This window comes from Rhinatrema bivittatum, chromosome 4 (genome assembly GCF_901001135.1).
Source record: "Rhinatrema bivittatum chromosome 4, aRhiBiv1.1, whole genome shotgun sequence".
NCBI classification, from domain to species: domain Eukaryota; kingdom Metazoa; phylum Chordata; class Amphibia; order Gymnophiona; family Rhinatrematidae; genus Rhinatrema; species Rhinatrema bivittatum.
The window spans coordinates 289,325,700-289,338,152 of NC_042618.1; the positions used below are offsets into that span (position 1 = coordinate 289,325,700).

General features: G+C 41.4%; 1 protein-coding gene across 2 annotated transcripts in view; it reads left to right on the forward strand.

Moving 5' to 3' along the window:
* Positions 1-12,453, forward strand: part of ABCC9 (ATP binding cassette subfamily C member 9) — a 976,112-nt gene that overhangs the window by 224,540 nt on the left and 739,119 nt on the right. For both annotated transcript variants that reach the window (XM_029600177.1, XM_029600176.1), the window contains exon 10: positions 9,627-9,761. In XM_029600177.1, the coding sequence (XP_029456037.1) occupies positions 9,627-9,761 (135 nt within the window). The remainder of the gene's footprint in view (positions 1-9,626; positions 9,762-12,453) is intronic.

A 12,453-nucleotide genomic window follows, 5' to 3' on the forward strand; every position in this document is an offset into this window, starting at 1 on the left:
AAGTTTTGTTGATGGGGACATGTCAGGAGGCAGCAATTTATGACAACTCCAGTCTTGTTGGGGACGTGTCAGGAAGCAGCAGTATGTGACAAACCCTAATACTGTTGGGGAGGTGTCAGGAGGCAGCAGGATCTGACAGTCCCCGGTGTTGTTGGCCAGGACATGTCAGAAGGCAGCAGGATGTGACAGAAACCCATTCTTGTTGGGGAAGTGTCAAGAGGCAGCAGGATGTGAAAGACCCCAGTTTTGTTAATGGAGATGTGTCAGGAGGCAGCAGGATGTGACAGGCCCCAGTGTTGTTGATGGGGATGGGTCAGAAGGAAGCAGGTTATGTCAGTTCCCAATGGTAGTATATAGGGCAAGGCAAGCGGAAGGTGTCAGTGCATGTTTGCCCCAGTGGTGATATATAGGGCAAGCCAGGCAGAAAGTGTCAGTGTATGTAGGGCCCAGTCATTGTATATAGGGTAAGGGAGGTAGAAGGTGTCAGTTCATGTCGGCCCCAGTGGTAGTTTTGGAAACATAGCAGGAGGAAGCAGGATGTGTGTAGTCCAACTGGTGGTGCTGGGGACAAGCAAGACTCAGTATCAATATGTTGCGTCCCTTGGAATGGCTTCTCTGGCCTGTGAGGCAGAAGTAGTGTGTTTGTTAAAATGTGGATCAATTGGTGGCATTGATGACACAGCAGGACTCAGCATATATCTTGTGGCCCATTGAAATGGCTACTCTGGCATGAGAGGCAGCAGCAGTGTGTTTGTTAAAGTGTGGCCCAACTGGCTGATGTTGGGGAAACAGCAAGACTCAGCATCAATATGTTGTGGCCCTTGGAATAGCCTGGGAGTCAGCAGTAATGTGTATGTAAAAGTGTGGCCATTGTTGGTATTTGAGGCACAGCAAACAGAAAGGCACAATAGCCACAGGACCTTCAAATTCCTTTCATTTGTCTTGCCACTCACATGGCAAATCTGGAAATCCAAGCAAAGGCAAATTAATTTTCAGGAACACTAACTTCTCAATCAAATGTGGTGACAGCCTGGAGCAATAAGGGCTTAGGATGTCCCCTGCCATTGAAAACACTCTTTTGCTGGGCACACTCATTGATGAGCAAGAGATAGTGCTGAGCCACTCTTACTATGTCTAGGCAGGCGCTGGACTTGTGGGACCAATATGCCAGCACATCTCTGTCCATGATAAGATATATTGCAGGGGAAGAGCTCAGTAACTGTCAATCTGGTGGGAGCACTGTGGAGAAGATCATCTTACTGGTGGGTGAAGACGATCATTAAGTATTGCTTTGGACTTAAAAAAGTTTGGGGAAAGGTGAAATAATGGGGTATATTCTTTAGTGTGTGTATATGTCTGAGATAAAAAGCAAGACTAATATAAACCAAATACCAGAAAAAACAATTACTATGCTTTAAAAGAGGACCGTCATAGTAAGCACTACCAGTATTGATAAATATACCTTCATTGCTTTATATTTAATCATTGGTGCAAAGTCTATTTTTTATATATTTCTTTTCCAAATAAAATTGATATGAATCAACAGTTCAAGTGTACTTATTTTGTTTTCACAAAGATATTGAATTGATTGCAATACTTCTTCTTTCATTGATGATTCCTCCCCTTGACGGTTATCTTTAGCAGTTACAGTTTCTTCATTAGTGATTCCCCGATCTGGGAAATTATAGATCAGTGAGTCTGACTTCAGTGCTGGGAAAATAGTGGAAACCATACTAAAGAACAAAATAACAGAACATATAGATAGACATGATTTAATGGGACACAGCGAATATGGATTAAGCTAAAGGAAGTCTTGCCAAACAAATCTACATTTTTTGAAGGGATTAATAAATGTGAATATTAAAAGGTGAACTGGTAGATGTACTAGTGTATTTGCATTTTCAGAAGGTTTTTAACAAAGTCCCTCATGAGAGGCTTCTAATAAAACTAAAAAGTCATTGGATAGGAGGTGATGTGCTTTTGTGGATTACAAACTGGTTAAAAGGCAGGAAACAGAGAATAGGATTAAATGGTTAGTTTTCTCTGTGGAAAATTATAAACAGTGGAGTGCCTCAGGGATCTGTATTTGGGCTGGTGCTTTTTAATATATTAGTAAATGATCTGGAAAGGGATATGGCGAGTGAGGTGATCAAGTTTGCAGATTGCACAAAATTATTTAGAGTAATTAAATCTCATGTGGATTGTGATAAATTGCTGTAGGACCTTGCGAGACTGGAAGATTGGGTGTCCAAATGGAAGATGTTGACAAGTGCAAAGTTATGCATATATGGAAAAATAACCCATACTATAGTTACATGATGTTTGGTTCCATTTTAGGAGTTTCCACCCAGGAAAAAGTTCTCAGTGTCATAGTGGATAATACATTGGAATCGTCGGCTCAATGTGCTACAACAGTCAGAAAAGCAAACAGAATGTTAGAAATTATTAGGAAGGGAATGGTGAACAAAATGGAGAATGTCATAATGCCTCTGTTTCGCTCCATGGTGAGAGCGTACCTTGAATACGGTGTGCAATTCAGGTCTCTACATCTCATACAAGATATAGTTGCACTGGAGAAGGTACAGAGAAGGGTGACCAAAATGATAATGGAATGGCTCCCCTATGAACAAAGGCTAAAGAGGTTAGGGCTGTTCATCTTGAGAAGAGACGGTTGAGGGGGGTATATGATAGAGGTCTATAAAATCATGAGAAGACTAGAATGGGTAAATGTGAATCAGTTGTTTACTCTTTCAAATAATAGAAAGACTAGAGGACACTCTATGAAGTTAGCAAGTAGCACATTTAAAATAAATTGGAGAAAATTCTTTTTCACTCAACACACAAATAAACTTTGGAATTAGTTGCTGGAGGATGTGGTTAGGCAGATAATGTAGCTGGGTTTAAAAGAGGTTTGGTTAAGTTGTACATAAAATGCTATTAATCAAGTTGACTTAGGGAATAGCCATTGTTATTACTGGCATTATAGCATGGGATCTAATTAATCTTTGGGTTCTTGCATCCTGGATTGGTCACTGTTGGAAACAGGATGTTGAGCTTGATTTACTCTGTCTGACCCAGTTTGGGAATTTCTTATGTTCAACAAGGAATGGCCTCAGATGGCATGGGTCCTAGGCCTATGAGATTCTTCCCTGTGACATCTGCCTAGAATCTGACAAGCCTAATGCTGATATTTATTTATTTATTATATACCAACATTGGATCTGAGATATATCAGTTTACATTCAGGTACTGTAGGTATTTCCCTATCCCCAGAGGGCTTATAATCTAAGTTTTGTACCTGAGGTAATGGAGAGTAAAGCGACTTGCCCAAGGTCACAAGGAGCAACAGCAGGACTCGAACGCTGGTCTCCTGGTTCATAGCCCACTGCTCTAACCACTAGGCTATTCCTCCTCATTCATGGTCTCTCTATGACTGGCTTCTGTAGTTGGAGCAGCAATAGCAAACTGTCAGCATCTGTTAGGGCTTGTATTCCTAGCCACAGAGTAGCAAAAAACTAGTAAGCTGAAGGTAGCCCTAGTTGCCCAGAGAGCTAGTAATGCAAAAATATCTGAACATCTGCTTTGGTCATTGGACACACTCACCACAGCAATGATAGGACTGAAAATCATGGTCTGCAAGCCAATACATTTCAGACAAATACAATAGTACTCTATGGCCCATCAATGCAAACACCAACAGCACTGTGTGACCCCTCTGCGTAGATAGGTCACACAGTGGTAAATGGAGTTTTCTCTGAGCAGGGGGTTGTTACTAGCAGGGTACCTCAGGGATTGGTCGTTGGACCGGTTCTTTCCAAGATTTTTTCAGCAACATAATGGAAAGGTTGTCGGGAAATATTTATATTTTTGCTGATGATACCAAAATCTGTAATAGGGTAGACAGCCAGGAAGGAGTGGAAAACCTGAGGAAGGATCTAGCCAAGCACAAGGAATGGTCTAAGGACTAGCAGTTAAGATTTAATACTACAAAATGCAGAGTAATGCATTTAGGGTGCAAAACCCCAAGGGAAAGGGAAAATATTGGAGGTGAAATTCTTATAAGCACAAAGGAAGAATGGGATCTGGGGTTAATTGTGCGTTGAGTGAAAAAGAATTTTCTCCGATTAGTCTTAAATGTGCTACTTGCTAACTTCATGGAATGCCCCCTAGTCCTTCTATTATTCGAAAGTGTAAATAACTGATTCACATCTACTCGTCAAGACCTCTCATGATCTTAAAGACCTCTATCAAATCCCCCCTCAGCCGTTTCTTCTCCAAGCTGAACAGCCCTAACCTCTTCAGCCTTTCCTCATAGGGGAGCTGTTCCATCCCCTATATCATTTTGGTTGCCCTTCTCTGAACCTTCTCCATCGCAACTATATCTTTTTAGAGATGTGGCGACTAGAATTGTACACAGTATTCAAGGTGCGGTCTCACCATGGAGCGATATAGAGGCATTATGACATTTTCTGTTTTATTAACCATTCCCTTCCTAATAATTTCTAACATTTTGTTTGCTTTTTTGAGTGCTGCAGCACACTGAGCTGACGATTTTAAAGAATTATCTACTATGATGCCTAGATCTTTTTCCTGGGTGGTAGCTCCTATTATGGAACCTAACATCGTGTAACTACAGCAAGGATTATTTTTCCATATATGCAACACCTTGCACTTGTCCACATTAAATTTCATCTGCCATTTGGATGCCCAGTGGCACCTGCAGACTGGCTGGAGAGAAAGAGACAGAGAGAGCCAGTGAGTGAATGGGGTGGCAATGCAGGAGAGCAGGCACTGACCGTAGAGGCCGGCAGTCAGAGATGGCAAACATCGCAGTGCAGGGGATCAAGCATGAGTTGAATGAAGTGCCCATAATATAATAGGGGCTGATGAGTAAAGATGGCCTGCGCCATCTTTAAAGATGGCGCCGGCCATCCAGTGCTCCTACCATGTGACAGGGGCCGGCCAATGGCACGGATACCCTGTCGCATGGTAAGGGCAAAGGGGCATCGGCACCATTTTTTTTTTTTTTAGAACAGCTGATGCCTGGGAACGGGAAATCTTTCCCTGAGGCCCCCCTGGATCTCTCCTCTCCCCGAGGTCCCCCCTGGACCACCAGGTAACTTTAAAAGGTTTGGGGGGGCTCGCGAGGGGGGGGGGTCGATTTAAAGGGTCGGGTGGGTTTTTTTTTTTAGCAGCGCGGGCCTCCCTAAAAGAAAATTAGCAATGGGTCGGGTCGGGAGGGTGGGGGAGGCTAAGGGGGGTTGATTTAAAGGGTCGGGTGGGTTTTTTTTTTTTTAATCGGGCCATCGGCGCCATTTTAATTAGTGGCAGCCAAAATGGCGCCGATGGCCCAAGAGCGGGAGATTGCACCGGGATCCCCCCCCCCCACTGGACCACCAGGTAACTTTAAAAGGTTTTGGGGGGGTCGATTTAAAGGGTCGGGTGGGTTTGTTTTTTTTTAGCGGCGCGGGCCTCCCTAAAAAAAAAATTAGTGATGTGAATTGGAATCGGAAACGATTCCAATTCACATATCTTAACGATCAGATTCGGGCCCCCCCCCCCCAGCCGAATCTGATCGTTAAGACGATCTGGCACATGATTCACATCTCTAGTATTTATATCTCTATGGGAAGCCCACCTAGTAACTGGTGGTGAGGTTTAGGTATTACTGTAGGGGTTAGGGGCCACTTTGACATTCAAAGTGAGATGTACGAACAGCCCAGTGCTCTCTTGTGAAGATTTGATTACCTTCGGAGTGAGGAAACTCAGCCAAAGATGAGATTTATGCAAGGATCTCTCAACCTAGCTTGATGTTACCCAGGTAGAGAGTCTATCAAGCTAGTTGAGAGAACATTGCACAAATCTCAGCTTTGGGTGAGTTTCCTCACTCCAAAGGTCCTCAAATCTTCACAAGAGAGCACTGTGCTGTTCGTACGTCTCACTTTGAATGTCAAAGTGGCCCCTAACCCCTACACTAATACCTAAACCTCAGCTCAAGTTACTAGGTGGGCTTCCCATAGAGATATAAATACCTATCTAGTGTGAGGGCATTATGGCTAGCTTCTCTCGCTCTCTCTCTCTCTCTCTCCCTCTCCCTCTCCCCCTCTCTCTCTCAACTACTAAAAATGTTCCACCCAGTTGTTGTATGCAGGAAATACAACAATTCTGAAATGTATCACAAAGTATGAAAAGATTAGCATTTCACATAGGTAGTAGTGCACTTTGCAATAAACTGCCTATTACCATAAAACACACCCTTTTTCCTATCACATGCGATATTTAGTGCATTTTGATAAATCCAGGCCACTGTGAGTTAAGGTCCATGGCTATGTATGTAATCGATTAATTGTGAAAAATATACCTTGGGTTTATCATACATATGTATTAATGATTTTTTTTTTGTCCCCCAGTTAATGGTCTAATGTTTCCATATATGTTTCCTATTGGATATTCTCAGTTTTTCCTTTTTCCTTTTTTGGAATTTTTTTCTTGAATGTCAATTTTGTTTGAAGTATTGAAATTTGAATAAATAAAGAATAAAAAATATATTCATTTGAGTGGATAATTTCATCCTCACAAATAGCTATCCTAAATTTAATTGCACAAGTTTTGTGCTGTTTAATGTAACCAAAAATTGAGCACATTCTTAACTAGTTAAGTATGGCTGAATATTCAGAGTTAACTGGTTATCTGTTCTGCTGAATATAGACTGCTATATAATTTAACTGTAAAAGAAATCTTATAAGTATTAAAAACTGACAGCTGGTGCTGTGCACCTGTTAATTATCTCTTTCACATTCCAAGAAAGTTATATTTGTTTTTGTTTCAATCTTAAACTTTGCAAAATACCATTGCCATAGTAGGTCCCTAAGTTTTAAAAGAAGTGGTAATGCAGTATGCCTTGTGCGACATCCTAGATCTGCCTATATCCTGGTGGAAAGCATCAGCGGTTATTACTCAAGAGCAACATCTACTGGCAGATTCAAGAATGTGTTTGCAATGCGTTTATGCAGGATTTGCAGTTTGAAGGAATCAAGGTTTTGCTGTCCTGACTGGGATAGTTGGGAATGTGAAGAAGAAATAAAATGGAGGAAAAGCCTAGGAAGCTGCAAATACCATAGCCTCAGTTGCAGGTTTCAACTGAACTGGAAGTTCAAAGGAGCAAGAGGAAACTGCTGAGGCTTTGTAAATGAATGAAATTAATAAATGGAATAGAAATTAATAAATGGAATGGTAATTTCATACTTGCAATACATTAGAAATTAGGCTCCCATTGTTGCTGGCTCACTCTGCATGAGTGTGATAAAGGAAAAAAAAAAACAAACCCAGACATATGGGCTGGCTTCCCTGGATAATACCTTCGGTGAGATCCACCACAAATCACAAAAAATAGTTTCCCTCATGCTTTTCCTCTCCTGACAAGGTTCACTACTTACAGAAACACTGAGCCACACTTATACTCTGAGACAGCACACAATTCATAGCAGGATAACAGTGTTTATTATTGATGCTAAGTTACCTTCCAGAAAGCAAGAAGGAATACACAGATATAGCAAAGACAATAGTTGCAACGATAATGTAGTACAAACACTTTCTTATCATTATTAGGGATGCTGAGTTGTTTCTGCCTGTGAGGATTATCTCTCTCGTTGTCTGTCCTTTTGCCATTTCCCTGTCCTGCGTTCTGTTAGTTAAACTTTTTCCATCTTCATATCTTAAACCTTGTTGTGAGAAATGCATGCAGCTTTCCAAAAACACAGTCCAGGATTTCTCTTGCAATTCTAACTCCCTCACTACAGGACCTGCACACCTGGTGTTTACTTCTTCTGTTCTCAAAGTTGTTGTAGTCATGCGATGTGTGTCACTGTAAAAACTTTGAATCCGTGAACATACCTGGGAACTTTGGAGTTCTGCTCACCCTGTGATTAGTGGGTGTGGGTGGGGGGGTTAGACAGACTGTACAGACTTTCTCTTCCTCCACATCATCTCCCATCTCCCCAACTACTTTCTTCTTAATTTATGTTCTTTATCAGATAATAAAATAGTTTCTAATATTTGGTGTCTCTGGCTTGATTTTCTGGCTCAGCCTTTTTTTTTTTCTAATTCATTGTCCTTATCTCTAATATTTGTTTTCTGTCTCTCTCTGGTGGCCTTCATTTATCTTTTTCTGTTTCAGTTCTCTCACTCCTTTCTTTCTTTCTTTCTTTCTTTCTTTCCTTCAGCAGCAGATATTTTAATACTTTCTCTTTCTTCTTGTTCTCTCCCCTTCTCCTGCTTTTTTCCTATTCATCCTATCTCCTCTGCTTTCATTATTCTTCCTACAATTTCTCCTGCATTCCCTCCTCCATTCCTCATCATCTTCCTTCTGTATTATCACCCTGGATTCCTTCCCCCAACCCAGGATCCTCTTTCTCCATCTTCGGCCATCCCTGGACCTTATACCCCTTTCTCTTCCTCCTCTCCATTCCCCCCCTTTTCTCCCCTGCTCCCTTGCTCTCATCTTCCCCTAATTCAACCCTCTTTCCTCCTATATATTGCCTACTCCCTCCTCTATATTGTGCTGCCCTCTCTATACAAAATCCTTTCTCTTCCACCCACACTCTTACTCTTACCTCTCCCTCCCCCACCCACCACACATACACTTGTTCTCACTTTTCCTTCCCTCTACCAAATCTTGATCTCTTCTCTGGCTATTTCTTCTCACTCCCACCCACATTCACATTTTTGACCCTTCTTTGGTTTGCCCCTTTCTTTTCCCATCCTTACTTCTCATTCAGGGTCCCTCCACATTCTTACTCCCCCCAACTCTACACACATATATATATACTCTCCTGCTCACACACACACACACACACACACACACACACACACACACACACACACAAAAGTTTCCCCACTACACACACACACGTTTTCTCTCTTTGGCTCCCCAACACCCACTCACAATTTTTCTCCTCCCTTCCTCCCCCATTCCAGTTCTCTCAGTCTATCACATCACATGTACAGTTTCTCTTGCCGTCTCACCATCCGTTTACCCTGATTAATGCAGGACTAGCAGTGCTTCCTCACCTTTCACTGCTGATTGGTTCATTGTGATAGCTAGATCCAATCATATGCTGGAGGAAGAGAATTGGCAACAGAGCTTCCTTTTGCCTTAGACTCCATCTTAGTGCCTACCAACTCCTCAGCACAGACTAAGGAAAGATGCTGCAACTGAGCACTGATGGTGATTTCTAGGACCCCGGAGATCCTGGGTACTCTTCCGGAGACCCAGAGGCAGGTCTCTAAACCCTGAGCCTCTGGGTCAAATCCAGAGAGTTTCCAGGTATGTCCATGAAGGCCTAGCTTCTGATTACATCCTTAGCCAGAGTAGTCAGACTCAGGTTAAGTAATTCTAAACACCCACTGTTGAATTGCTAGATTAAAGACTGAAAAGGACTGGTTTTTAAAACATGCTGTGCCAAAAAAATAGTAGCCTACTGTGTTTAATGGTATGCTCTAATAATATTTAAAATATGCACAAGTTCTCGTTATAAAATATAACTTCATTTGTAATGATTTATTATTATGATATTCTGCTGTGATGAAACATATATTGCTTTTCATTTGTGTTTTTCCACCCTCAGATCATAATGGGAGTAATTCTACTCTACAAATTACTGGGCGTAAGTGCTTTGGTTGGAGCTGCTGTTATAGTGCTGCTTGCTCCAGTTCAGTATTTCATAGCTACAAAACTGGCTGAAGCTCAGAAAAGCACCCTTGTGAGTAGCATTGTTTTGCTTGGAGCTAGCAATTCATAAAACCATTTGGAGACACAATTCAGTCATATTCTTTTGTATAATGGAATACGGTTTGCAGAATATTAAATATTAAAGAAACTAATTCAACTATATAAATGAACTGATTAAAAAATACAAGCCTCCAGTGCACCTGGCAGCTCTAAAACCTGCCTGGACCAGGACTGATGCCAAGGCTTAGCTTGCTGCTAAGGCCTAGCCCTGGTAGCAAAGCCCAAGCCTAGGCCAGGTCTAGCACCAAATCCAAAGCTGGAACCGGTATCCTCCCCATGTGTCACTGCTGGGGCTATGGAGCTCCCACCCCAGCCCCCATTTACCCAGTTTTCTGGTAAAAGGGCAGGGATGATGCATACTCACTTCTGCCTAGCTCCTGTCACTTTAAAAATAGAGCTGTTCACTTGGAGGATTTCAACAAAGTGATGGCACTTCAGCACCTTCCTCTGGGGTGGCCAGCACCATTTTGATATACGACTAGGCACCTGCTGTATTGGTGAAAGATGCCAAAGTAACATCAGTTTGGTGCCAACCTCCAGGAGAATGGCACCATTTTTCAAGCAATAGAAGCCAGACAGAAGTGACTAGACATTGCTCCTAACTTTTACCAGCTAAATCTGAGAAACAGGGTAAGTAGAAGCTGGGGTGGGTGCTCCCTAGCTCTGCCAGAGACACATGGGGAGAGCTCTGACTCAAGCCTCAGCTTCAGTTCTGGGCCCAGCCCTGGCTTTGGCACCAATGCCAGGTCCACCAGAACTGCCAGAGGCCTGTTTTTTTTTTCTTTTTAATGCCCCAAATTTAAAAAAAACTGAAAAGTTTGGGGTATTTTCATAGGATATTATTTTCAGTTCATTCTATTTGGAATGAACTGATAATGGCCTAGTTTGTTGCATTTTTAGCATTCATTAGAAATGAATGCACATTGCTAATTAGTAGTAATGAAGGTAAAATAACGTTGACAATATGAGCTTATGTGTCAGTTCTCATTCTCACTCTTTGTAATCTTGGGCGTCACTTTATCAATACACATTTTTTTTATCCAGCTATTAGTTGATACTAAAGATGCTGCCACTTCTCATCTTTTGATGCTTCTTTTATGTCCAGAAATATACTGCTAGTCCATCCTTTTCAGTCCCTTTATGTAGTTGAAAGCAACAATGTAAATAAAAATATGAATGAATTCCCTGTAAATGTATAAAGGTAGTTCTTTCTACATTTTATATACCGAAATCAGACAGAAAATTACCCATCTTTTTATTGTTTCTTTCCTGGGTTGTGAATGCTTTTTTCCCAAACATCTCTGACTCAGATCTTCTTATAGAGAGTAATACCCTAAATTAGAGGGGTGGGAAAAGATTGTGCATACTAGGAGTCAATTAGTGGTGTCACACAAATATGTAAAAATTAACTGACTACATTTTAAAGAAATGGTATGTTAATTGTAGGTCCTTAGGGCTGTGCATTCATTTGAAACAAAAGAGTAATCCAAAACGAAACAATGCATTTTTTGTTTTATTTCATTGAAAACAAAACAAATGGGCAATGCCCATGAAACCAACAAAAATATTTGCTTTTGTTTGTTTTTGGATCCCATTCAAATCTATGGGGCAAGCAAAACTGCAGATGTTTATTCCTCCTGAAGGCAACCAGTGAAGCCACTGAAGCTAAACTTGAGGGAGCAGGACCAAACAAGGTCTAGTATTTTTTAATCAGCCTATCCCAGCTGGCACCTGCATGGATTGAGAATAAGGTCCTCATTTTTTTTCATTTTGAAACATGCAACTTTGATCAGTCACCATTTTGTTTCCTCACATCTCTGCTGAATTTCATCAGTTGTGCTTCTGAAGTTTTTTTCAGAGATAAATAAAAAGTTAAAACAGATTTCTTTTTCATCTTACTATACCAGGCCTTACAAGTGAGTTACTCCACCTTCCAGCAGTTGGAGGTAGAGCTTTTAAGACCTTCTCTGTGTAATAATCACTGCCTATACATTGTGCAGAAACAGTCAAAATCAGTATTCTCTGCCTCCAGCAGATGGTAGGATAGATTGATGGTGCAGCAGAACTTTGAAGATGGTTTGCCTTCTCTTTGGGGTTTGATTTTTGGCAATTTGCTATTACCAAACATTTAATATTGTGTGTATGTTGTAATCCACTGAGATTTGTGGATGAGTGGAATATAAATTATTTAAATGAATGCATAAATTACTGTTTTGTCTGATTCTCTCCCAGTTGTCAGTGGGCCAGGCTTCAGAAATTAATTTCTGGACTGCGAGCCATGATGTATTAGCTCCCAGCCACATAAGAGGTTTGTTTTATCCCAGAGGGAAATCTCAGAGTAAGGAAGAAGAAACAGATTGAGAAATTTTGTTTTTCTCTCTTTACACCTTTTTACCTCGCTCCATTAAAAAAAAAGAGCAGTTACAGGAAAGCAATGGTAAGCTAAGGAGACAGAATTGTTTGGAGCAGGACAGAACCACTTACATGTAGGCTGTGGTTACATGTGATTTTCAGGAGGAAATGGCTTGCTTTGCGTTGCAGTGCAAGGACAAAATGAGGGAAACGTAGGGATGGTAACTTTCAAATGGGCTTGCAGGCGCTCATATACAACCGTATATGGGCACTTGGCCAGACACAAGGCAATTTTATAACCTGCGCGCACA